This window comes from Vulpes vulpes, chromosome 8 (assembly GCF_048418805.1).
Source record: "Vulpes vulpes isolate BD-2025 chromosome 8, VulVul3, whole genome shotgun sequence".
Lineage (NCBI taxonomy): Eukaryota > Metazoa > Chordata > Mammalia > Carnivora > Canidae > Vulpes > Vulpes vulpes.
The window spans coordinates 23,111,674-23,139,102 of NC_132787.1; the positions used below are offsets into that span (position 1 = coordinate 23,111,674).

At 34.4% G+C, this 27,429-nt stretch overlaps 1 protein-coding gene across 48 annotated transcripts in view; it reads left to right on the top strand.

Annotated features, from left to right (window-relative positions):
• Positions 1–27,429, top strand: part of SOX5 (SRY-box transcription factor 5) — a 995,306-nt gene that overhangs the window by 873,991 nt on the left and 93,886 nt on the right. For all 48 annotated transcript variants that reach the window (XM_072765770.1, XM_072765744.1, XM_072765748.1 and 45 more), the window contains one exon: positions 16,788–16,873. In XM_072765770.1, coding sequence (XP_072621871.1) covers positions 16,788–16,873 — 86 coding nt within the window. The remainder of the gene's footprint in view (positions 1–16,787; positions 16,874–27,429) is intronic.

Here is a 27,429-nt window from a genome sequence, read left to right on the forward strand (position 1 = left end):
TATATCTTATCCAGGATCAAATTCATTCTGCCACACCTGAACGAGGCTTCCTCTGACTAGGAAAATAGAATTAGGGATCCCTGGGTGGCGCAGCGGTTTGGCGCCTGCCTTTGGCCCAGGGCGCGATCCTGGAGACTCGGGATCGAATCCCACGTCAGGCTCCCGGTGCATGGAGCCTGCTTCTCCCTCTGCCTGTGTCTCTGCCTCTCTCTCTCTCACTGTGTGCCTATCATAAATAAATAAAATAAAATTAAAAAAAAAAAAAAAAAGAAAATAGAATTATTTAGAGAAAAGTATTACAGTGCTGATGGTTTCCATTTGTCTCATGTAGGTACAGCCCTAACCATTTACATCATAATCACAAAGTTTTGACTTTTTCTATTGTCATTTCCCCTTGTATATTTATCAAAGCTCATGTTGGAAAAGATCATGTGATTTTTTTTTGAAAACTTAATTAGTCATTGTTTTGGCTATACGAAACTAGAAATGTATTAATATACTCTTTCTGCATTTTAACACATTGATTAATTTTTCAGAAATGTGTTAAATAAAAATAGCCGTATAAAGTTACTGATTGAAATATTTAATTGCCTTATGAGATTAGCTTAAATAAATAGAAGTCGATGAGCCAAGCTTAATAAACTTAAAATATGCTGTATTTATTCTTCATCAGTTTTCTGAACAGTATTTCCGCTTCCAATAAAAAAGGAAACTCTCAGTTAATTAGTTCCTCATACACCACAATAAAATTAATGTTTAGGAGTTAAATACCATAAACTTCCTCAGGCATATTTGCTGATGTGTTCCTGTTTTTGGTTAATGTCACATGTTTCATTGTTTAATGGGAATATCATGTGGGTTCCATTATATCTCTCTTGTGTAAAGGGTCCATGTGTCTGGCATTTTAGGAGACTGCATGCTAATTTCTGATTTAACTGTGTCAGCTGTGTCAGCTGACACACAGGTCGTTGACAATCAGTGCTGAAACAATCACCAAATCACAAGCTAAAAACCATTGACATGGTACGCTTTTATCAAACTGACAAAATAAGAAACATGTGTTGTCAGAAATCACATACTGTAGGTTCTTTGTACATAAGCAGAGAGAAGAGGATGTAATCATATATTCAGGCTTCCGTGTCTGTGTGTTTTTAAATCATTGTGACCAGCTCTTCTTTTTTACCCCCCTCCTCCCAAAACATCTTATAAGCAAATGACTTTGGGTGAACCTGACTTTGTTGTAGAGCTTAGTAAATATATATATTAAATTATACACATATATATATACAGTATACATTATATATTATATAAATACATATAATTAGTACTATTAGTAAATATATATAGTTTATATGTGTATATTTTTAAAGAATTGCTGTGGTATATAAACAGCCAATCATTTAAATTCCCAGCTGAAAGAAGTTAGATTGCTGGCTTAAAAATATGAGATGATTAAAAAGTAAAGAGAATTGAATGCAAAAAAGTATGTAACATTCTACAATTATATGGTGTCAGCCACCCTCCAATTCCCATGGGAAAGATGTCAATAAATTGTGTGTGGGGGGATTTTCCTAAAAGGGAGTTTATAATATTTCTACAAGATTCATCACTAAGAAAAGGGAGATGTACATATCTTTATTGTGACAAAGTGTCCTAACTTGGTATAAAAATAATAGCTTATGTTGTGCTTCATTGTTTATAGAGCTAGACATGTGATTAATTTTAAGCATCATGACTTTGTGAGATGATAACTGAGCCATGTTAGCAACTAGTGTTTGATCTATCCCTCCCCACACCACGCTATACCACCAAAATATACACATACAAGCAAACAAACAAACAAAAAAAGGCAAAAGCCCTGGGGCACTTGGGTGGCTTAGTTGGTTAATCATGATCCTGTAGTTCTGGGATCAGTCCCATGTAGGGCTTTTTGCTCAGTGGGGAGCTTGCTTCTCCCTGCCCCTCTCCTGCTCCTGCTCTCTCTCACTATCGCTGTCACTATCTCTGTTTCTCTCTCTCAAAGAAATGAATATTTTAAAAAAAGGCAAAAGTCCATTTTTCAATAAATTCCTCAGATTTTAGGCTATAAGTGTATAATCTTTTAATCCATCTTGTTTACTTTTTTAACACTTAAGAACATAGCATGATATTCAATTTAAATATAAACCCCTTTGGGTCAGTGTTTTCTTTTTGACTTGATTCTTGATAACATAGATTTGTCCAGTGGAAAGAGTGTTTGGCTAATGACACTGTGTTCTCAGCCAAGAGGCCTCAAAATGTGGTGGTACCAGATATAAATCTGATATAGTCCAGCCTAAGCCATTGACTTCTAAATTCATTTTTTTTTTTTTTTTTTTTTTTTGGCCACAGCAAACATAGAATCTCATCTCTGTAGCAGGCTCACACTAAAGTCATCAGACTGAAGTACAAGTAAAAGCTCAGAAAAGCAATATATTATTTTATTTTGAATAAATGTAACCGTCAGTGATACCAGACGCCTCTGTTCTCCAGTATACAGGCTCTTTCGCTATTAAAAAAAAAAAAAAATCACAAACTCTGTTAGAAGGCAAATTTTAGTCATGAGGTTGATAGGAAAATATGGAAGCAGAAAAAAAAATATTTAATAAAACAGAGGAGGAGAGCATTTGATTCTAACTCTACAGTAGATACATATTTTCCATGAGGACTGAAGAAGTCATGAACTTGGAATATTATGTGGAATCAGATACTGTATTAGGTTTACCTACTGTAAAAGGCCAAAATAATACTAGCTTAAACATGGTGAGAGAAACTTTTTCCCTTACATACTAGGCCAAACATTGCTCCTATGGTAGCTCTATGATAGCAGATCCCAGGTTTGTTCTCTTATTATACCACCTTCCACAAATTATGACTTCTTTCTTGGGGTGTTAGGTATCTTGCCCAGCTACCATATCTGCATTCCAGGCAGCGGAAAGGGCAGAAGCAAAGAATTAGAGTTACTTTTTAAATGGTACTATTTCCCTAATAACTTAGTTTGGCTCTGCATTCAAAGAGTATTTTCTTAAACCTGTTAAATAATCAGCTCATAACAACTCTTCATATTTTTTTCCTAATATATTAAAGATAGCACTTGGTGACTACACAAACCTCAAACAGTGTAGAAGTAGGAAAACCAGAAATTAAAAGTTATCAGTCTACACTTATATATTACTATAATCTCATTCCCAGAGGTAATCACTGTTAACAATTTGATACTTATGTTTCCAAAACTATATATATATATAGTTATAGAATATATATATATATTCTTATACTTACATACATATATATGTCTATTTATATAGAAATACAGATATGTGAACATATCTGTAGGTTGTAATGTATATGCTGTGATACATTTATACTCTATATAGGATATATACTATATAATATATAATGTATGTGAAGGTATATGGACTATATTCTGCTTATAAACATTTTAAAAATGACCATCTTTCCTTTTCTCTACTTTTAGATCTCACTTATCTTGCATCATATTTCATAAAGCTAGGTTATCATATTTTATTTGTATTCCCTATGATGAACATTTAATTTTTTCTACAATATTTACAGTCAAATAATTCTAAGGTAAACATTTTTGTGTATACATATTTGCCCCCAGTGAATTCTTCATGTAACAAGTTCTATTCCCAGTATATGGCATTTTACTTTCATTTATTTGTTCCTTTTTGGACATTTTTCACCTGTGAGATTGCCTCTAAATTCTATTGCTCTACTAGGTGGTTAATAGAAGGTCTAAAACTTTAAAAATTGACTGGTGTGAGTCAAGCTATAAATAAGCATCAATGAGACTTGTAATTCAAAATTATTAATTGTCTGTCCAAAATTAATAATTTTGTTAGAAAAAAAATTAAACAAGATATCAAAAGACCTTGGTAGTCACAATCCCATTTCATATTGTTCTGTGCCCTTAGGCTAGTCATTGTCTTCTTTTTGCCTTAGCTTTTTAATCTTTAGGGTAGCTACAATAATGTCTGCCCTACTTACTTCATAAGGAGATTGTAACAACTAGATGGGAGAGTATATGCATTTCTCTAGACTTTATTATATAAGCATAACATCACTATTATTTAAATTATTATATAAGCATAACATCACTATTATTTATTAAATGTATAAGTCTATTTTGAAACCTTTCGGATGTGACATCATGAAAAGAATTTCAGGAGTTTATTCTAGGCCACTATTGGGTTTTCATTATTTGGTTGCATAATTTGTTTTTTGTTGTTGTTGTTGTTTAAGGGGGAGGGGATATTCTGTAACATTTCTTAATTTTCAGAGGTCTAAAATGCATCATTCTAATAGAAAGCTCTAGAGCAGAAGTCATCCCAAATGTATAACTTATAGGCTTATTGTTTCAGAGTTTAGGAAACTTTCTGTTCTCAACCTGCAGATCACAGACTCTGTATACATTCCAGGAGGAAGGACATCTATCAAAAAGCCCTGATAAACAGAAAAGTGGAAAGGTGTCAAAAATGAAAAGCTTGCTAAACCTTATTATTAAAAGTGGAAAATAACAGAGATATAGCATTTGATTTGGTCTTAAGTGGCTTATACCATTGCCCCTCTTCCAAATCACTATTTTCAAATGCCTGAAACATTTGGGGTGCTTTTCTCTGTGCCATTTTATCCTCATAAGATACAGAAGCAAAATGTAGACACAGTAGTCTAATGTAGGTTCGGATATAGAAGCTATTTCTTAATTAATGATTCTCTTCAAGCAGCTTAAAATGAATTATCATGCAATAGCTTAAATGATGCCTTCGTAGCCATACTGGAATACAGGAGGCAAAGGAAATTTCTTTGATTCATTGTCACCTTTACAGGGATACTCAGATTTCTTAGATAATTAACCCAGAAATTTTCATTAGTGCTGGAATTCATTTAATTTATGAGCCAAGAGGTAGGAAAGAATGCTCTGTCTTTTAAAATCAGAAATGTCTTCCTATTTTGAGAGGTGTTTCTTAAAAAGTTTATAATCCCTAGCCAACTGGGTAACTATAAATTAGTCAGAATAAAGTTTTCATTTGCCATTCTCCATTTAAAAGATATAATTTATTTTTTAAAGATTTTATTTATTTATTAATGAGAGAGAGAGAGAGAGAGGCAGAGACACAGGCAGAGGAAGAAGCAGGCTCCATGCAGGGAGCCCAACGTGGGACTCGATCCTGGGACTCTAGGATCAGGCCCTGGGCTGAAGGTGGCAATAAACCGCTGAGCCATCTGGGCTGCCCTTTTTTTGTTTTTAAAAATCTTTCACTGAGGGGCACCTGGGTGGCTCAGTGGTTGAGCATCTGCCTTTGGCTCAGGTTGTGATCATGGGGTCCTGGATCGAGACCCACATCAGAGTCCCCACAGGAAACCTGTTTTTCCCTTTGATAATTTCTCTGCCTCTCTCTGTGTGTCTCTCATGAGTAAATAAATAAAAATTTTAAAAAATATTTTACTGAAAACATTAGCCTATGACAAAGCAGTTAAGAACAATTACCTCAAAATATCTTCTTTTAAATAGATGTTTCATCAAACAAGAGATAATTATTAATTTTGCTTTCTCAAATAAAATTCATATGAAATATTTATTACTTACTTTATGAGATTTTACCACAAAATATTCGTATTTCTTATAAAAAGTTTCAAATATTAAAGTTTTATTTTACTATTCTAGCAAATCAGTGAAGGTTTTACAGTTTTACAATTTTCTGCATTTAGAAACCGTCTTATCTCAATGTGTGTATACCATATCAGTTGTTCTGAACTTCTTAACTTGGATTCCACAGGTGATTAAGTGGAATTGTTACAAATTTAACTTACCTGAAAGGTAGAGAGGAAGGAGGTATAGCTGAACTTATTACCATAAAAAAGCAAAGTTCAACTCACTTGGATTTCAGAAAGTGATTTCAACAATCATGATGATGGAAGATTTTTGTTTTTGTCATTTATTTATATATAACATCTTTCCTGGTAAACATCCTGGCCATGCTCAGGTGCTTTAATGGGGTTCTTATTAGTGAACGGCAATTATTTTATTCCTTAAGATTTAAGGAATTAATATTAATTTAAATATTCAATGAGGTATGAATTGCTTTAAAATAAAAATTTACAAAAGACAGATTATGAAATATTATAAAATAATTATTTGATAGGGGATCCATGGGTGGCTCAGCAGTTGAGCGGCTGCCTTCAGCCCAGGACATGATCCTGGAGTCCTGGGATCGAGTCCTACATTGGGCTCCCTGCATGGAGCCTGCTTCTCCCTCTGCCTGTGTCTCTGCCTTTCTCTCTCTTAGTGTCTCTCATGAATAAATAAAATCTTAAAAAAAAAAGAATTATTTGATAAATCAAAATATTTTACAGGAGATTCTTTACTTCTTTTTGATATATGATATTTGAATAAATAAAATCTTAAAAAAAGAATTATTTGATAAATCAAAATATTTTACAAGAGATTCTTTACTTCTTTTTGATATTTGATAAATCAAAATATTTTACAGGAGATTCTTTACTTCTTCTTTACTACTTCTATTTCCTTATATCCTCAAACTCTAGGCTTCTCTTCCCCTCCATTTCCTATTCTACTTTTATATCATTGGTAGATGATCTAACACAGCATTATTGTTTGAATTAAACCCTGGGCAAAAACTAATTTGTTCCTTATTTGTACAATTATTTGCTCACAATCTGTTTCTTCTGCTAAACCGTAAGCTTTTGATATGAGAAGAGTGGTCTCCTGTGTTTGAAATTTGTTAATTTCTTAATTAAATAAATTTTCTTCATTTATTCAGTCAATAAACATTTTAGCAGCCTGTGCTATGTATTTAACAGAACTGTGCCTTTTGACAGTTCTTATGCTAAGAACTGGGGATTTAAAGATGAGTAAGACATAATCCCTCCCTTTAGGATACTCATAGTGTAGTTGGGGAGCATGACAGATGTGATATGATCGACATATGCCTACAGCTTTAAAGGAAATCAGAAGAAAGGGAGTGAATTCAAATTTAAGAGAAGTGGAAGGTTGTCAGGAAAGGCTTCTTTGAGTGGAGACCCCTACATCAAATTCCAAAGGATGAAGGGCAAGAAAGCAGTTAAGAATCAGGTTAGAAAAATACAGAAACAATATTCCAAACAGGAGAAAGTAGTCTGGATGAAGGCTGGAAAGCAAGAGATGGAATAGGGTGTACATGGACCTATAAATAGTTCCTTGTTAACAGTAAGTTATAAGATATGACAAGCGACTTGCATGAGGACATAAGAGGAGACAACCCGGGGACATATTTATACACTGTATATGCTAGAGGAACTGAAAAACCATAAGAGGTTCCTCTCATTCTTACTTTTCAGCTCATCAATTTATTCACTCCCTGGATATTTATTATCTATTGTGCAGCAGGCACCATAGCTCTTGTACTCCTCTCATCTTGTCTAGTCTTATTGTTTTACTGAAAGTCTAACCCAAGCCCAGCCATTCCTCTGATTCTTTCTTCAATTATTTGAGTTCCAGTAAATTCTTCCTTTCTTTGGCAATTACTGTCTTTCTTATCCATTTGGTTTTAATCATATGGCTTTGTTTTATTTCATTTTTGGTATCTGTATGTCTTATTTTTGTAACTGTGTCATCAAGGCAAGGACTATACCTTTTATTTCTTTGTGTTCTCCACAAAGTATTTGATACATATTAGTTGAGTGAATGCTAAATTAATGTATCTATTTGAAAATTGAAGTCTAGGGATCCCTGGGTGGTGCAGCGGTTCGGCGCCTGCCTTTGGCCCAGGGCGCGATCCTGGAGACCTGGGATCGAATCCCACATCGGGCTCCTGGTACATGGAGCCTGCTTCTCCCTCTGCCTATGTCTCTGCCTCTCTCTCTCTCTCTCTGTGACTATCATAAATAAATAATAAAAAAAATTTAAAAAATATTAAAAAAAAAAGAAAATTGAAGTCTATGTTTGCATACTGTTCTAAAAATAGTCATGATGTTTTCTAAAGCAGTATATTTTTTCCCAGAGTACTAATGTCTATAACACTTACTAACCGTAAGATTCTGGACATTAATGTCTGTGTGTGTGTGTCTCTGTGTGTGTAATGAGAATAATAATAAATCTGCCTTACTGAGTTGTGAAGATTAGAGATTTATACACACACGTAAATATGTTCACATATACGGATGTATATATGTATATTTATATATGTATACATGTATACATTTTAACAGAGTGCTAAAAGTCAACAAATACTAGTTGCCCATATTTCAAATCAGTAGGAGAATAATGAATTATTAAAAAATGATGGTTGGGTGGGACACCATCGTGGCTAGGTGGTGGAGCATCTGTCTTCGGCTCAGGGCGTGATCCTGGGATCCAGGATCGAGTCCCACATTGGGCTCCTCTCAGGTATCCTGCTTCTCCCTCTGCCTGTGTCTCTGCCTATCTCTCTCTCTGTGTGTCTCTCATGAATAAATAAATAAATCTTTTAAAAAAATGATGATGGGACAATTGAGTAATTATTTGAGTAAAAAGTTGTTCATTTTTTTAAACCATGGACTAAAATAAAAGCTCAAACTATAACTTTTTTTTCCTCCTGGATCTCTTTTCTCCCATCAAATTAGCCATCATGTCTGTCTTCTAATCTATTCCCTCCTCTCCTTCCCTTATGATTAATTTAGGACTATCATTTCTCACTTGATTTGCTACAATGGTATTTAACAAGTCTGTCTGCCAGTCTGTCCCTCTTTCAATCGATTCTATCCTTTGCCACAAAACTGATCTACCTAAAACACAAATCAGACTGTGTCACTTTCCTGCTCAAAATCTTTCAGTGACTTAACATTGCTTTCAAAAGTAAAACTCAAGACTCTGTAATATATGCGTTCTACCTACTTTTTTAGCTGCAGAGCTTACCCTTCCCTTCTTGCATCAGACACATGAAGAGTATTAAAACATTCCTGGAAGTAGGGGTCAGTAAAGGATAGTGGTTATAGTTAGCACCAACTTCTCAATGGCAAGGACCTTCTTCCAGGCAGAAAGAACACACCAATTCATCTTTTGGCCCATGAGATGAAAGAAAGCACCTTTCTCCAGAAGTTCTATCTATAGAGTCCTTTTTAACTTCATTTTTTCTTAGATTCCTACAGAGCTCCCTCCACCTGGAAGTTAGAACTGTAAGAGCAGGGTGTTTTTAAGTAATGATCTGAGGAGATGATTAATTAGAGCAAACTAGTACTAAATTGTGGATGCTTATTGTGGGACTCTTTAGCAAACAGACATGGACATAGAAGACATGGAAAGTAGGTGGTAAAATAGTCCTGGAAGGTAATATGGTAGTGAAACTAGCCATTTCTTTTAAAGGACATTGTAACAAATACCATTTTTTGACACTGTTTCCAAGTTAAGTTCTTCTTTTCTTGAGGTTTCCAGAATACCTTATACATTCTGGTTTGCTCATTGTATCATTGCGTTGGCTTATACGTTTATCCCTCTCACTTGATCAGGAACTTGTCCAGGGCAGCAATTGTATGTGTCTATGTGTATGCATTTTAATTTTTGTATTTTCCAGCACCTAGAGAAGACAATATGTATTTGTAAAGGTAGCAAAACCAAACCAAACAAGCACACAAAAAACCACAGAAGGCTACTAGAGGAATGAGTCTTCTTATTTCAGTGAAGATAATGCCATAAAACTCTCCAGAACATTTATATTAGTTCAGTGGATGAAAGTGTGTATTTCCTTGACCCTGGGTAAGAATATACTTGCTTTGACAATCTTCCTTAGCCTAAACAACCTTGTTGGGAAATACTGTTTTTTTTTTTACTCTGTCATATATCATAGAAATAAATCCTTCTTAGTGTCAATGAAGATAATTATTATCTAAATATTCATTACTTTAACACTAATGCAATTAACATTCTCTCTGAGGGGTTATTGGGTTATTCTGTACTAGCTATATCATTTATATCAATAGACACTATAAGCTAGGTTATACTCTAAAAACAATTGACTAATATGCTTCAGTGTATTTTTCAACTTTTTGAAAAATTTGTTTTGAGCTAGAATTTTCCATACTTGGCTTTGAAATAAGAAGCAAATTAATTTTGGAAAGGCTTAGGGAAAAACTGTTCAAATGGTTAAAACCTAGGAAAGAGTAAAAGATATTACTTTTAACTAGTTGAAAGTCAATTTGAATAACTTACACACATTGAACTTTAAAAGTCAGAATTTTCCATTATCTAATTTTTACTAAGTACTTGATGAGATATTTACAAAATAACTGTTGTAATATTTTTTAGTACAGTTAAATAAGAGATGATACAAATATATGACAGTACTTACTTTAATAAAAGATCTTTTTTTCCCCAACAGATCTGAATTTCTCTTTTGCCATTAAGAACTACCCTTGACCTTGTTTTTTAATGTCTTATAGATTCTGGGGGCTCCCTGAGGAGCCTTGCATGGGGCATCAGGCTCCCTCCTCAGTGGAGCCTGCTCTTCTCTCTTCCACTCCCCCTGCTTGTGTTCTCTTGCTCGCTCTCTCTGTAAAATAAATAAATGAAATCTTTAAAAAAATAAATAGATACATAAGGTCTTATAGATTCTGTGTTCACTTCAGATACCAGCACATTCATGTAGTGTATTATGAATTTAATTAAAAATTAAATTGCTGTATTGGCCATTTGCACAGTTATTCTATTTGTATTTACTTAGTAACTTGGGACAAATTTCAATCAAACTAGTCCTTAGTATTCTGAGCCTGAAAACTTGGTGATAACATAAATATGCTTCAAATTATGTATGTTCATATGTTGAACGGTGCTTTAGACATAAACCGTTGAAAATTAGTTGATATCCTGTTAATGATTATATAGTTATATCTTGGAAGCCAAATATGACTAAAGGTACATCATAGCTATTGCAGTTTCCTTATCCTGCTGCCAGTATTTTGTTTTCTCCAATTTACTTAAATATCAAATACACTGATACATGGCCATGTATGACAAACATATTAATTTGCCAGGGCTGCCATAACAAGATACCACAAACTGAGTGGCTTAAACATCACAAATTCTAGAGGTTAGAAGTCCAAGATCAAGGTGTCAACAGGGTAGATTTTATTCTGAGGTTTCTTTCCTTCGCTTGTAGAGGGCCATCGTTTCCTCCTTTTTCCTCACATGGTTGTCCTCTGTGTTGTCTGTGTTCTAATCTCTTCTTATAAGGAGAGTAGTCATATTGAATTAGGGGATACCCATATGACCTCATTTTGCCTTAATTACCTCTTAAAGGCTTATCTTCCAAAGCAGTAGCATTCTGAGATACTGGGGGTTAGGACTTCAACATATAAATTTGGATAGAGGGAGCACAACTTAGTCCATAACACATACATAAAATTATTTAGCTTGTATAAATGTTTTATATATGTACATGCATTTACACCCACACATACAATATGGAAAGTGTATAACATAATAGTCATTCATTCATATGTATAAATGTTTTATATACATACATACATTTACAATATGGGATGTGTATAACGTAATAGTTATTCATTCATATGTATAAATGTTTTATATATATACATGCATTTTTATTCACACATATAATATGGGATATGTATAACATAATAGTTATTCATATGTATGCAATTGACCCTTGAACAACACAAGACTTACACATTTGGATTGATAGCAAACACCTGCATAGGTATCTTGGGTACTTTTGAATTAACTAGCATTTAATGGTTAATAACAAATTGAGTATGATATGTTTAAAGTTCATTAGTTAAAATCTCAACCTAAGTAAGAGATCTAGGGTCACTATTAAACCCCCCTATTACCTAATTTCTTTAATGACACTTGCTAAAACTTCATTTTGTATCCAAATATCCTCCAATCTGGGGTATGAAAAATTTCCCAGCTCCTTGACTTCAGCCTCCTTTCCCTCACCTATCAGGTAAACTGATTTCTCTCTGTTCCCTCAGCATGTATACACATGTTTTGGTGCATTTCACCCTGCCTAAATCATGTATCCCCCCTCCTATCTGCAAATCTTCAAGTCCAAGTTCATTCTCACTTTCCCCTTTATTCTCTAAAGATTGAAGCCTGGAATTAGTTCTCCCTTAGATTCTATAGAACTCATGGATAGTCAGTACTCCTCAAATAAGCACTTAATTAGAAAAGACAGATGTGTAGTAGATAAAGATGACAGTTTGTTTTCATTTGGTTCAGTTTGGTTTTGTCTTCCAAAGAACCCAGCAGGTTCTGGTCACATGGTAGATGTTATAAGTGCTGATTAATTGATTAATTCACAACAGGGAAACTAAATTATATAAAATGAATTATCACTGTGAAGCGCATCATAGCCTTTATACTTTTGCTATATTTAATTATAAGATTTTATTGATTAAATGAGCAATCTAAATAAATTGCATAGTTTTAGCATTTAAGTTGCCTATTCTAATAGTCATACATTAATATTTGTTATTTTGGCTAGTTTGCATAATATATATTCAGCTTTTAAGCATCTAAACTTCCATTTACTTCATAAATTCAGTTAGTGTTTTCTAGATTAAATATTAAAAATAATAAATGATAAACCTTATCATGTAACATCAGTCAGTTGTCCACTCTCTCTCCTATATCAGGTTTTTCTCTACTTACTAGATATTTCTTACTGGCATACAAGCATTCTATAATTTTTACAAGTATATACATTTTAAGTATGATTTTCTTGATCGCACATCCTTCAATAACTACTGCAAAACACCTCAGTGGAATTGTCTGTTTCAGCACTTCTTAAATGAGTACAAATGATCTGGGACTCTTGTTAAAATTTAAATTCTAATTCAGAAGGTATATGCTTACTGCTTTAACAAATTCTCCCAAAATGTAGTGGCTTAAAACAACCAACATTTATTTGAAAACAATTGTGTTGGATACCTGTGGCTCAGGATCTTTCACATAGTTGTGATCAGAGTGTTGGTCTGGACTGTAGTCATCTCTAGGGTCAACTTGGAGAAGAATCTGATTCTAAGCTTTCTCCTTTGGTTATTGGCAGGCCTCATCTCTTTACTTGCTGTTGGCTGAAGACATCATTCCTTTGCTATATGAGCCTCTCCATAGGGCAACTCTTAATTTAGCTGTTTGGTTCAAGACATGAGTGTAGGGATGAGGAGACAATAAACAAGACAAGCCAGAGTCTTCATGTAACTAATCTCAAAAGTATTATCTCATCACTTTGGCTTCTATTCAAGGGTAGGGAATTATACAAGGTCATTAATACAAGTTGAGAAGTAGGAGTCATTGGGGGTTCCAGCTTAGAGACTTTCTGCCTAAGTAGCTTTGGGGTAGGGTCAAAAATCCTACATTTCTAAGGAACTCCAGGGTGATACCAATGCTTTTCTCTAAGAACTTCACTTTGAAAAGCAAGGATCTACACTTTCTGCTTCTAATTTTACTTTTAATCATCCTCAGTTTTCTTTTTTAAGATTTTATTTATTTACTTGAGGGAGAGAGAGAGAGAGAGCACAAGCAGTGGGGAGGAGCAGAGAGAGAAGCAGACTGCTCGCTGAGCAAGGAGCCTGATTGGGGCTCCATGAAGGGCTCAGTCCCAGGACTCTGGGATCACCACATTAGTCGAAGGCAGATGCTTAACCAACTGAGCCACCCAGGTGCCCAATCATCCTCTGTTGATCACACACACTCCAATTAGGCTTTCTCATCCTCCTCCACTAAAATGTCCTTTGTTGAAGTCACCAATGACTTCCATATTACTAAACCCGGCATTTGAAAAAAAAAATCATTCTTTCTGAAAATCTTTCTTTACTTGGCTTCTATAACATGAAATTTATATTTCTCCCCACCTTTTCTGCTAGTTGCCTATCTCCCTGACTATAAATATTAGCATATTCAACAGTCCAACCTTTGGACCTATATTTTATCTACAGTTAACTCCTAAATGGTATCATGAGAGTTTATAGCTTTGAATTCCAGATATATGCTGACCACTCCAAAATTTGTGTCTCTGATGTAAATTTCTCCCCTAAAATCCTGACATGTTTACCAAGCGCCTCAATGAACATCTCTACTCAGATATTTAATAATAATAATATCAAACTTAAAATGTCCAAAACAGATTTATTTACTTACCCCCCCCCCCCCCGCTCTACTTCCCCCTTCCATACCAGGTCCAATCTGTTAATCCTACTTCTCATTTATGTTTGCAAACCCAAAAAATAGTACCACTCCAATCAGCAGCTGTTCAGTAAAAAATGTGAGAGTGATCCTTGAGTCCTCTCTAACTCTCATATGTAAACAATCATTAAGTTTTGTCAGTTCTACTTCTTTTTAATCCCTTAACTTTCCCCATCATTCTCCATACCAACATCACCACCCTAGTGCAAGATCTCATTATGTGCTGTACGGAGCTGTGCATCTTGTTATTATTGATCACAGATTCCAACCTCTAGGCCAAATGATTTTACTCAACGCATCCTTTTTCCATGTTCATGGTTTCCTTTATCCTATAGAATAAATATTCTTTAATATTGTTTATAAATCTGTATATAATCTGGCCCCTGATTCCCTCTCCAGTCCCATTTATCTCTGCTTCCTTACTTCAGCAGAGTGGGAACTGGACTATGCCCTGAACTTCAGCAATGTGGGAACTGGACTATGATAGAACACTCTCTTTTGACATTTTCTTCATGAAAATTGTTTTCCTTTCTGGAAACCTCTTCCTTTTCCTCTTTCGTTGACTAGCTTTCACTTCATTCAGACTTCAGCTTAAAAATAACTTCTTGGAGGCTACCTTTGGCCTCTTATACTGGGCTTGGGGCACCCACCGTGTAGTGCCTCATGCTATATACTTCCCTATCTTAACAGTCATTGTATTTTCTACTAATTGTTGAATTATTTTTTCTCCCATTAAGCTGTAAGTTCTGGTAAGGCCAGATCAGCAGAGGTAGATTCAGGTATTTTAAAGCCTGAAAAACATAATTTGGGTGCCCTCCTTAAGAATATATGTAATTATCTATTTATAATTATTATTTTGATTACATATAAATCTTCAAAAACACACACTCAATTGAAAAATGGATTTTTCATTTATAAAAAGAAATCACAACAAAGTAAAAAAGCAACAAATATAAAAACATAAGATCCTGGGATCCCTGGGTGGCGCAGCGGTTTGGCGCCTGCCTTTGGCTCAGGGCGCGATCCTGGAGACCCGGGATCGAATCCCACATCGGGCTCCCGGTGCATGGAGCCTGCTTCTCCCTCTGCCTGTGTCTCTGCCTCTCTCTCTCTCTGTGTGTGTGTGTGACTATTATAAATAAATTTTTTTAAAAAATTAAAAAAAAAAAAACAAAAACATAAGATCCTTTGAACAGACTGCTAGGGGCCTTTCCCAGAACCCTAAAATTTAAGCTTCATTAAATATCCAGTAAATACAACTGCATATTAGTCTTCTTTAAAAATCTATTTCTAGTGTTGAGAGGAATGTTTGATACATAGCAAATACTCAATATTTTTGAAGGAATGTATTAATTGATTATTTTCAGTTATATTTTCCATATGTTCAACACTGAAAAAGTTTTTTCACAAATTAGATTACTAAAACGATATGTTTTATATTTTAGAAAATTGTTCTTATAATTATTATCTTTTATTTTTTACTATGGTCATATTTCAAATACTAGTAATGTACCTATCAGCATATCACTGTGCTCTATACAAAAAATGTATGTACTGCTTTATAAGTGGAAAAAATTTCCATCAAAAGCATACCCTATAATCTTCTATATGTGTATATATGTGTATATATATTTGCGTGTATCTATATATCTTTATAGATCACATGAATTAAAACTTTAATTTGGTGCAGCCCGGGTGGCTCAGCAGTTTAGCACTGCCTTCAGCCCAGGGTGTGATCTTGGAGACCCAGGATCAAGTCCCACATCGGGCTCCCTGCATGGAGCCTGCTTCTCTCTCTCCCTGTGTCTCTGCCTCTTTCTCTCTCTGTGTCTCTCATGAATAAATAAATAAAATCTTAAAAAAACACAAAATTTTAATTTTGAATTACTAAGATTTTGTTTTTTCAGATACCGCCACAAACAGAAACCCTTCAAGGAGAAACCATTGATTTTCTGTTTTCTTTATAATATGTTTTTATAAAGATTTATCTCTAGGATAATAAAGATTCCAGTATTTTGTATAACAAAAATGCATAAAATGTTTTCTTTGCTATGAATTTGTCCACAAAACATTATTTAAGAGGATATCTGAATTAAAACAATAACATTGCATTCAAAAGATAAGCTATTTCACTTAAATCTTTTGTTAAAACGGAATTAAGTTTAGTTAAGTTTGTTTTATAATAACATTTTAAATGTGCTGAGAGTTGGTGTGCTTGTATCAAGACTGTTAGGGATGTGTGTGTGTGTGTGTGTGTGTGTGTGTGTGTGTGTGTGTTACAAAGTGCAGCCCTCTGATCAATGCACACTTTTTCCTCCCATTTTCCTAAATACATCATGAAAAAAGGATGAGGTTTCCGCCTTAATTGCTTGTGCCTTTTATTCACATTCCTCTCTCAGCCAGAATTGTGAAAAGAGTGTTAGTAAAAGGCTGCACAATAGAGCTTTTCATTAGGCCCCAGCAAGGCACACAAAAGAAGGCTTTTGGAAAGAGTGAATGCACAAGTTTAATTTGCAGGTGGAGAGTAGATAAAAGGTGCTGACACCTCTATTATTCTCTTACTTAGGTGACCCTTACCCTGTTCAGCTGATCCCAACTACCATGGCAGCTGCTGCCGCAGCAACACCAGGCTTAGGCCCGCTCCAACTGCAGGTAAGTCGGGAAACAATGCAGGAGAGACCAAGGTTAAGTAAATATCGAAAACAGCTATTAATGTGTTAAAGCAGAATAAAACTGACTAGTGATTTTTGTTTCACACTTTTTTGTTTTTGAATTTACTTGCACTGATCCTCAACCAAAAGTTGAGATGTTGATTCTTTTAATTTGTAGCCCTGTTTTCTGTGCTAAAAGCAGCTTATTGTAATTTTTTATTCCCTAGTATGATTTAACAAAAATGGGTCTGGTTTTGCTTTGATTACTGTGTAACATAATTTCATCATAGGATGGTCTTCATGGAGATAAGAAGAACAAAAACTGTCAACGATATCCAAACAGATTGTTATGAATCAAGGCAACTTAACAAAAACTACATTTAAAAATATTCAGGATACCCAATATTATTGACTCTGTAGGTCTTTTTATTCTCCTGCTAATGCCAACTCCATTGAGCATCAAAAATAAGTAAACCAAATAAGTAAACACCCAAATAAACAAGTAACTTTATCCAGACGTTTATCAATTATGAGACCTTTTTAGCCTTGAGGAGTACATATTCCCATATATCCAAGAACATCAGTGATAACTTTACTATAACTTTACCAGATGTCCAAGTGATTTGAGAAATTTTGTCTCTGGAGTTGGCAAGAACATCAAGAATATTATATTCAAGGTATCTTTCATTAACTATCGAAATCTCTGAATCAGCATCCTGTAAAATCTTCCCTAGTTTCTGTCATTATAGACTTCATAGTTACACAATTAACAGGAATAACAGATAATCTAATAATAGAATTAATCTCTTCTGTGAGAAGTTTTATATTTTCCTTTGCCTGAAAGACACAGTATGCCTGCGAACTCAGATATAAAGCAGTTGTGCTTAATAAACTTAAATTGTATTCATGAAAGTGCGTTGTCATGATAGATGATCTTACTCTATAAGGAAAAATAGAGTTTTATATTGTAGCATCAAGAGACAGGTACATCTGGTCGGCAGGGAGGATTGTCAGAAGACCTGATGGGTTTCCGAAAACCCAGGAGGGAGGACATGCAAAGAGCTGAGACGTACTGGGTTTTACAGAGGTTAATAACAATCATTCCTAGCCTACCTTTTCTGCAAAAAGCTACCATGTGGTGTGTATTTCTCTGAACTGGAAATACATTTGGAAGTGTGTTTCCAATAGGTAAAACTAAAAAGAGTCGTGAAATTAAGGGAAAGGGGTAGAATATACAGCAATATATTTGAATGTGGAAATAGGAGATTTAGAGATTTCAGATGTCCATTTTCAAAGCAAGTTAGACATTGTTGTCTCCTTTCACTCTTGGATTAATGGTGAGAGGAAGCATGGGCAAGTTGGAAGCATCTCCTATGTTTCATTTTAAGATTCTAGTAGAAAGTAGCTTCATTAGACAACAATCCAAACTTATTTTCCTATAGAGATAGTATTAAAATATTTGGAAATCTTTTGTTTCCATCCTCATAATATGTCAGGTTCCCTTAAAATATCAAGATATACAAAAAAATTTTTTCAGGGGCACCTGAATGACTCAATGGTTGAGCATCTGCCTTTGGCTCAGGTCATGATCCTGGGGTCCTGGGATCAAGTCCCGCATTGGGCTCCCTACAGGGAGCCTGCTTCTCCCTCTGCCTGTGTCTCTGCCTCTGTGTCTCTCATGAATAAATAAATAAAATCTTAATTTTTTTTCATTTTCAGAAAACAAGAAAAAGACCACCAAATGTATTTGCCCTAGCTTTCACTACAATTTGATCTATAAATAGAATGAAGCTCTTTTTTATGTAAGTGGCATTTTACCCATTAAAATATATGAGTTTTAGTTAGGATCTCAGTAAACCAACACTGTGGTATAACAGGAAAATTAATAATCCCAAACTCTTTGGTGGTAAGCCATTAGCTACTATTAAAACATATACACATAAACACACACACATATTTTTTGCTTCTGATTTAAAAATGGTACTCAAATGCAAACACATTTCAAAAGCATGTCATGGCAGCTATCTGGCTTTTCTCTGAAGTGGACTGACTCTAACATTTGCTAAGACTTCTACACCAACTTACTTTTCCACTCATATTCCTGACACTATATTCACAGATCCTGAACCTTGACGTCAGATTTCCCCAGAGCTACAAAGGAAACCTATTCTACTCTCCTTCCTTTTGCTTGAAGATAACAATCAAATTCTATACTTCCCCCACACACCTGCCCAGATGCATCAGAGACAAGCTAACTACAACACCGACTCAGCAGTCTTACCTTAATCCTATTGAACATTCACTCCAGCTTGTGTACCTATTTCTAAGAAGTTTCATTTCAGTGTAGGGTATAATGTTTGAGCCTGTTTTAATTTTCTTCAAACTCTGCTTTTAATCATATTCCATCAGATCCCCATTTGCTACCCCTTACTAATACCATGAGTAGATTCCATCACTTCCAGGTCTGAAAGTCACTAAGATTCTCTTCCAGGTATTAAGATTTAGTCCTAGATTCTTATACTAGGTTCTTGGGCAAGGCTTTCACAGGCTTTGGCGAGGCTTTCATTTTATTCTTATTACAACACCTTAGTTTTATGTAGTAATATCTCCATTTGACAAATAAGAAAACTGGGTCACAGAGTCCCAAATCCATGACTTTTAAACAATTATATTTGCTTCTCCAAATACAGGAGATTTTAAACTTTGGAGACATTACGCTTCTTAGGACTTTTGCTAACTCAGTAATGAGCTAATCAAATTATAACAATAATGCTGATTAATTGGCACTCATACAAATATGCTATATCCATCACAGTGCTGAAAGAAGTAGCCAGATTTATAAGGACAGCTATCTACTTCAGACTGCATTTCCATTTCTTCCCACTTTACACAGATACATGTTAACTCAAGCCTCTCTTTTTGAACATCTAGATCTAAGGAATTACACTATAAATATATTCCTACTCATGATTGACTTTGTTTGCCTACCATTTGTGTTTCTTTTGAAACAATCTTTTGCATGTAATTGTTCATACCTGGATCATATAATGTTAAATAAAACCAAAAAATCAGAAGCTTCCTTAAAGAAAGAATGAAGTTGAGTACAGTTATTTCAAAAGACAACCAAAATGACGTTTTAAATTAAGCGACTATTAATTATTTAAATATTATTTCATGTTCCTGGATAAAAATAATGAAATCCTTGCCATGTAATAAAATATACCTTACACTTTAAAATCACCTTACTTATGTACTATAGGAGCAGTTAAAATAGTCTAAGCATTGTGATATATTTAGTTTTATCTTTTATAGGAAAAAAATAGCTTAATCTGGATTATATATTTAGAGCATACAAATGAACGTGTGCCAAGGCACCGTTTTATTTATTTCTTATTGAGGTGCCTGAATGGCTCAGTCAGTAAGCAGGCAACTGTTGATCTCACAGGTGTGAGTTCAAGCCCATGTTAGGCATAGAGCTTATTTAAAATTTTATATAATATAAACATTGACTTTTACAATGGAATATCTATCTGTTTCTTCCACCATTCAGTCTTTCCTGAGCCTGAAATCCATATGGACAAGTATTTGTTGGCTATCAAGAGTAAATATATAGGTGTTTACAGACAGTATGAACTGAGTACAAAATATAATTTATCAGTTCTTTTACTTGCCCCTCGACCTGCTCATTCTCCAGTCCTAGCAAATGTCTCTATTCCGTCTTTTGCTCAGTCTGGAAACATGAGAGCTAGCTATCCTTATCTCATCTTCCTCTACACCTGTTCATTCACTGTCTATTCATTCCACCTAACAAATACATTAAGGATCCATCCATTTCTTTCCATCATAACTAGTACCTTTCTGCTCAGACTACCCTCGCTGCTTGCCTAACTTACCATATTGGCCCCTGAACTGGTCTTCTGCTTTCATCTTGCCCTCTCTGATGCTCTTTCTACTCTACATTAGTCAGAATGATCTTTCGGATTTTAGAAAATCTGATCATGTCCTTCTCCTACTTGAAGATCTTAAATGACTCCCTATTTTTTTCAAGTTCTCTGGATCTTTGCATGTGATATTTCCTCTTCTTGGAACCTCATAACCCATCACCTTTGCCAAGTCAACTGTTACTTCCCTGAGGTTGCAGCTTAAAACCTCACTTTTTAAAGGAATACTTCATTGTCCCCTCGTCTAGGTTAATGTAATTCTTACAAGAGCACACTATATTTCCCCTCTCACAGCACTTGTAGAAAATGTTTTAAATTCTACTTTCTGGCTTCTACCAGATGGCAAAATCTATGAAGACGATGACTCACTATCATTTGCACTTAACCAAGTGCTTGTAGTATTTTATGAACTCAATAAATATCTATTAAATGAAAGAGTGAAGAATGAAACAACATTACATTTATAATTTAGGTATCTATTTTGCTCAAATAGCTATTCTGCTCTATAATATTGGAATTAAGCTGAATAGTAATGATTAGTTTTCTACATAAATTAGTTTACATCCTTTAAAAAATACAATAGCAAAATTACAAACACCAAAGGCATCATTGACTCTTGGAAGAAAAAAAAATGATATACATTGAAATTTTATAACAAAAAATCTATTCTAGTTTAATGAAATAAACTTAGGAAAACACTATATGCCTAGTAACATGTTTAGCACTACTGTACTTACTTTACCTGTATTAAAAAAAAATATATATATATATATATTAAAGATTTTGTTTATTTATTCATGAGAAACAGAGAGAGAGAGAGAGAGAGAGAGGCAGAGACATGGGCAGAGGGAGAAGCAGGCTCCATGTAGGACTCGATCCCAGGACTCCAGGACCACGCCCTGGGCTGAAGGCAGGCACTAAATTGCTGAGCCATCCAGGGATCCCCAAAATATATTTTTATAATAGTTTTGTTCAATACTACCTTACTCAGTCTGTTCCAGCTACACTAGCCCTTTGCTGTCCCTTCACCTACCAAGGTGTGCTCCCACATTAGAGTTTCATATTAGCTGTCTCTCTACCTGAAACACCCTTCTCCCTGCCTGGAGGCCTCTTTCTCTCATCTCATTCAATAATTTGCTTTAATGTCATTTCTCAGCCTACCCTAACTAACCTGTTTAAATCACAAAATAACCCTCCCAGAGATACCACATTTTCCATTTCCCTTATTCATTTTTTTTCTATAGCACTTGTCATCTTCAAACATAATATCTAAACTTACTTATTATTTTCCTTATTTATTGTCTGTCTGTTCTAAGCTTCACCGGAGCAGGAACTGTCATTTTTTTTATTGTTGTTCAATAATGTATCTCAAGTGCCCAGATTAATATCTAGCAGATAGCTGGTGCTCAATACATATGTACAACATGAAAGAAACTATCATGAGTTAACAGTCATAATCATTTTTAATAATATAACATAGCAGTGTATGACTAATTTCTGGAACAAATAATGTTAATTTAAAGACTTAGGAACTTTATATTTTCAGCCCCTCCTAGAAGATCCTTAGTATATGAGAAATCCCTAACTATCTCTCCTGTGCTTTCTTCCATTTATCTCATTTTAACCATGGGCTTCTGCATAAAGAATGTGTTTTAGCATGTATTGCGGTTTATGTAATTCCTTTAAAGTAATTAGAATTTGCACACACACAAAAGACCAAACGTCATAATATTAGATTATTCTTGTATTGTTTGTTAATGTATGTACAGACATACATAAAAATATGAGCTGCTGTAGATACTTTGACTCCATATAACTCACCTTACCAACATAACACTGAGGTAAGTGATTTCTAAATAATACACTGGTGCATTATCAAAATAGTAACTATCCTATCAGCAATATCATATACTGGGTTTATTACCCTTTTATGTTTTTTCCTCCTTTTCCTTCTCTTTTTATTTTCTTTCCTCTTCTTCAAGCTACATTTTTTTTTTCTTTCGAGAGCCAATGATACTCTTGACATTTGTTCTCCTGATATTGTCTCTTTTTAGAGGAGGGGATTGATTTATATAGGAAACTAACACAGCTTCATTTCAATATCAAAAACCGAGTATAATTATTTAAGCCAAATGAAGTTACACTTAGAATCTTTTGGACATTTGTGACTGGATAAAATCAGCTAAGTGAATCATCTATTTCTAATTAATAAAACCAAATGATGGCAACAGTCCATCTAACACTCTTTTCTCATGTTCATTGTCGTTAATTTGCATTTTATTTAATGGGCGTCATGAAGTTTTTAATAGCAATAGTTATAATGCAGTATATATACTATTTCTGTATTTAAGCAAGGCTTCTAAGATTTGAAATTAGAAGGAAATATTTATCCATTTATTTCTCACTTTATAAATACTGTATTTGTGTTGGCCAAAAGATGGTTGCCACCTGTTCTACCTATAGGAAGCCAAAAATGTCTACTCCAGCCAATGATTAATAGTGATAAGCAAAGAAAAAAACATTGAAATTATCCTTGGATGGTCATATTTTACTCAAAATAAGCAAGTAGCATTCATTCAAGAATTTTTACTGAATTAGTGAAACTTCTTAATAAATTCAGGAGGATGACTTTTAAATCCATAATAATATTTTTTGGAATAAAGACTCAGAATTACAAGTTGCCATAATTGAAATCACATGGGACTGTTGTTCCAGTAACCAGTTTCATCAGTGACATGCACTCTCTGAGATTGAGGAAATGAGAGATGACACGTGATCAAGTTAGAGAATGAATCATACAAAATATCAACAGAAATCAATCTTTTCTCATAGCTATCAAAGGTACATGGGTGTCCTAGTGGAAATGGCTTAAGCTTCTATCTGATAGAGAGTAACATCAAGGCAGACATGGATGAAAAACTGAAGTTCATCTTTTTATCAACCTCCTGCCAGTCTCCCAAGGAGGTCAATAATTATGACAGGACACAGATAAATGTTTCATATTTCCCAGACCACTGTAAGTGACTGAGCATGGCTTTATGTGTCTAACCACAAGAAACGCCCAGAAAATCAATAAGGGAAAAATAATCATATGGAGGTCTGGATGTGAGGATTTTTACCTCCTTATTGAAAGAATTACTTGCAAGGATGGTCTTCATCTCTACCTACCTACATACTGTATGATTCTGTGTAACTTTTAGGTCATCACCGTATTCATACACGGTGAAAAATGCTCAACTGCTCCTCATTTCAGTCGCAACCCTGGTGTGCTGTTTGCTGTCGGACTTCTGTCTGCATGAGTGAGTTTTCTTGCAGGTTAAAAGAGTGAATTCCCTCTTTTCCTCTCCTTTCGACCCTGAGCCTGCAGGGCAGACAGACAGAAGCACACATATGATTAATACAGCACAGCTGCAAGTGTGAGTCATTTGCATATGTATTAATAGAGGCAAAAAAACCCAACAATTAAATTATATACAGAGACATTCTGCATACTAAAGAACATATGCAAATAGGCCTGAAAAAGTGCAGCCAACATTTTCTCTGACTTTTCCAAGCCCATATGGGCTAGAGTCAGAACCCAGCAGTGTTCAAGAATCTCCTTTAAGAAAGAACTGGTAGGAACTACTTCCATAGTTATTACCACCCCTAGGGTTCCCAGGAGCTGTTTTGACATTTGGACAATGGAGACAGTACAAGCAGTGTCTTTTTCGTGCTATTTCTGTATTTCCTTGTTTCCAGCAGCTTCATGGTATCTCATTACATGCTAACAGAAACATTAGTACATGTAGGCTTTTCCACAGAACCCATTTTTATTGTAATGGCCAATCAAATAAATGCTAAACTTTAAATTGTATTTGAAGTAATGTAACTATTTGCCAATGCCAGATTTTCTGTGCCAAATCAGTCCATGCATATTCCTTGATAGCATTCTGTGTTCTCTTTATCAAAACATATTTAAGTCACTGTAAAATGTTTCATGGCATAAAAGGATAGCAAGTCTTGAAGCCAACAGTAGATTCAATCCTAAGAACAATACCAATTTGTTGAAACTGTAAAGGTGTAAAGTTTTTTCATTTTACCAAGAAAAACAGAAACTACTCAATTTTCTAGTCTTGGCTATATATAAGAGAGAGCAACTAACATTTTTCAAATTCCCAGGTTGTATTTATATTAGAAATTTATTCTTCAACCTAATTGTCAATTTAGTTTATATTACTAGTATCCATTCATTTATTCAAAGAACCATTTATGGAGACAAATTCAACTTTAGGAGTTTGATAAGTAAAAGTTATTACTTTAATGGGATCAATAAGAATCTTGAACCCAGTGGCACCTGGGAGGCTCAGGCAGTTAAGCATCTGCCTACAGCTCAGGTCATGATCCTGGCATCCTGGGATCGAGCCCCATATTGGGCACCTTGCTCTGTGGAGAGTCTGCTTCTCCCTTTCCCTCTTCCCCTCACCCCCATGCACTCTCTCTTTCTTTCTCTCTCTCAAAGAAATAAATCAAATCTTTAAAAAAAAGAATAGTGAATCTAAAGAACTCAAATGAAGACAGATGCCTTTCAAGAGGAACAAATGCTGGTGTTTGTTGGTATCAGAAAACTGTTGAATATTATCCTTGAATATTTTCCATTTAATTGCATGGCTAAGTCTCAAAGCATGCAACTGGAACATGTAAATTGCATTATATAAAACTGGTAAACATAGGGCAGAAGTCTTTGTAGTTAATTAATTATATACAGAAAAATCTAGTTTCTCAGCAGGGGATAACTAGAAAACATAAAGAGTAAATCAAATTTTTGTTATATTAAGGCATTATCTTTAGATTAATATTTTAAGAGGCACTATTGCTTGTGAGAGGCATTATAAGGTAATGGTTAAAAGTGGCACCTTCAGCCATCTGTGCCTTCAAGAACCATGGTTCTGCTATTCACTAGCTCTGTGACTTTGGGCAAGTTACCTAACTTCTCCATCCCTTAATTTTTATCCATGTAATATGGGCATAAATGACATCTTATTGTGAGGATTAAATGAGATAGCATACATGAAGTGTTTATAACAATAAAATATTCATTACCAACTACCAAACACTATGTGCTAAGTAATAATAAATGTGTGGTATTGTTAGTTATTTAATAGGTATTATTAACTGAAATTAAAACTATTTCCACAAGGCAGTCTCACAAATTAAGACTTGGCAGACTTTTCTTACATGGATTTACTTTGCAGGGCAGCAGGTAAAGCAAACAGTAAAATTGAAGCATATCATCTTGTTTATGAGGAAATAATTGTATTCCCCTTTGTGGTCTAATTTTAAGATCCATCATCACAAGAATCTGTGGAAAGCAATGATTTCACTTATCCTCCCAAATATGGGAAGTTACTTGGAGTATAATGTTCTGTATTTTGCTATTGCTCACTCTTTATCTCAATGTGTATGTCTATAAAATAAAAATAATGCCTCCTGTTGAGTCCTGTTTTTCCATGGGTATAATGCAAATAAATAGTTTCTGTGAGCCACCCAGAACTATTCTAAATAAATACCGTATAAAATTTTAAAATAAGTTATTTACATAAATACCTTTAATGTAATATGCATTTTAAATAAATAATATAAAAAAGATTTTCTAGAATCCCCCTTCAAAGCCTACTCTTTTCCTAGATATATTAGCAGAATATATACTCTTGTCTTACTCCTCTGTTGTCAATAGATACTAAACTATTTCTCATACAAATCTGAGAAAGTTTATAAACTTTTCATAACTTCCTTTAAGGAAATAATCCCTATGGTTTCAAACTTGAATGTGGAAGCAAATTATTTTTATAAACCCCAGAGTATCCTGGAAATTTTATTTACTCAGCAAATATTTATTCTTTGTAAGCTTTTAAGCTAAGCATAAGGAATGCAAAGATGAGTCAGTTAGGAATCCTTAATGGATTATAGAGGAGCTTGAAATGTAAAAGAATGAATGGAGTGTGAAAGTAGAATATAACTTGAAGAAAGTCACAAAACCTCCTGTCCTGTTGAGTATATTTGAAATGGAAAGGATCTCAGAGACCATTCATTGAAAAGAGTTATTTTAGACTATACCCAGGAGTCCAACTGGCTCCAAGCACCCCAAACAGTACCATTCATTTTTATTTGTTTTGTAATCAAGTTATACTAGCTAGGACTGTTTGAATGAAAGATTCTTCTGCTAGAACAAAATTTTAAAGCCATTCTTATAGCCCAACTCTTTAATTTTATTGATGAGGCAATTTAGACTCTAAGTGATGACCTGGCTAAATCTGATATTATAGAAGGGTACCACCTGGAATCCTATCAACTGAAAGCTAAATCTAGCTTCTTCCTATTTTACCATGGTATTCCTAAAAATAAACTCATATATTCATATATATTATTTTTAAGTTGTTTTGTATAGAAAAGGGGAGGAGAAATTGTTATTTTTGCTTTTAAGCTATTAGATTAAGGATGAATAAAACAATGGGCAGTATTTGCATATTAGTAACAATGGCAACCTTCTGAATTGCTTTCATTTTGCTGAGTTCAGTGATTGTGCTCTGTGAATTAATTCTTTTGTGAAAAGCTATTGAAAGATCAAGGAATTCAGAAA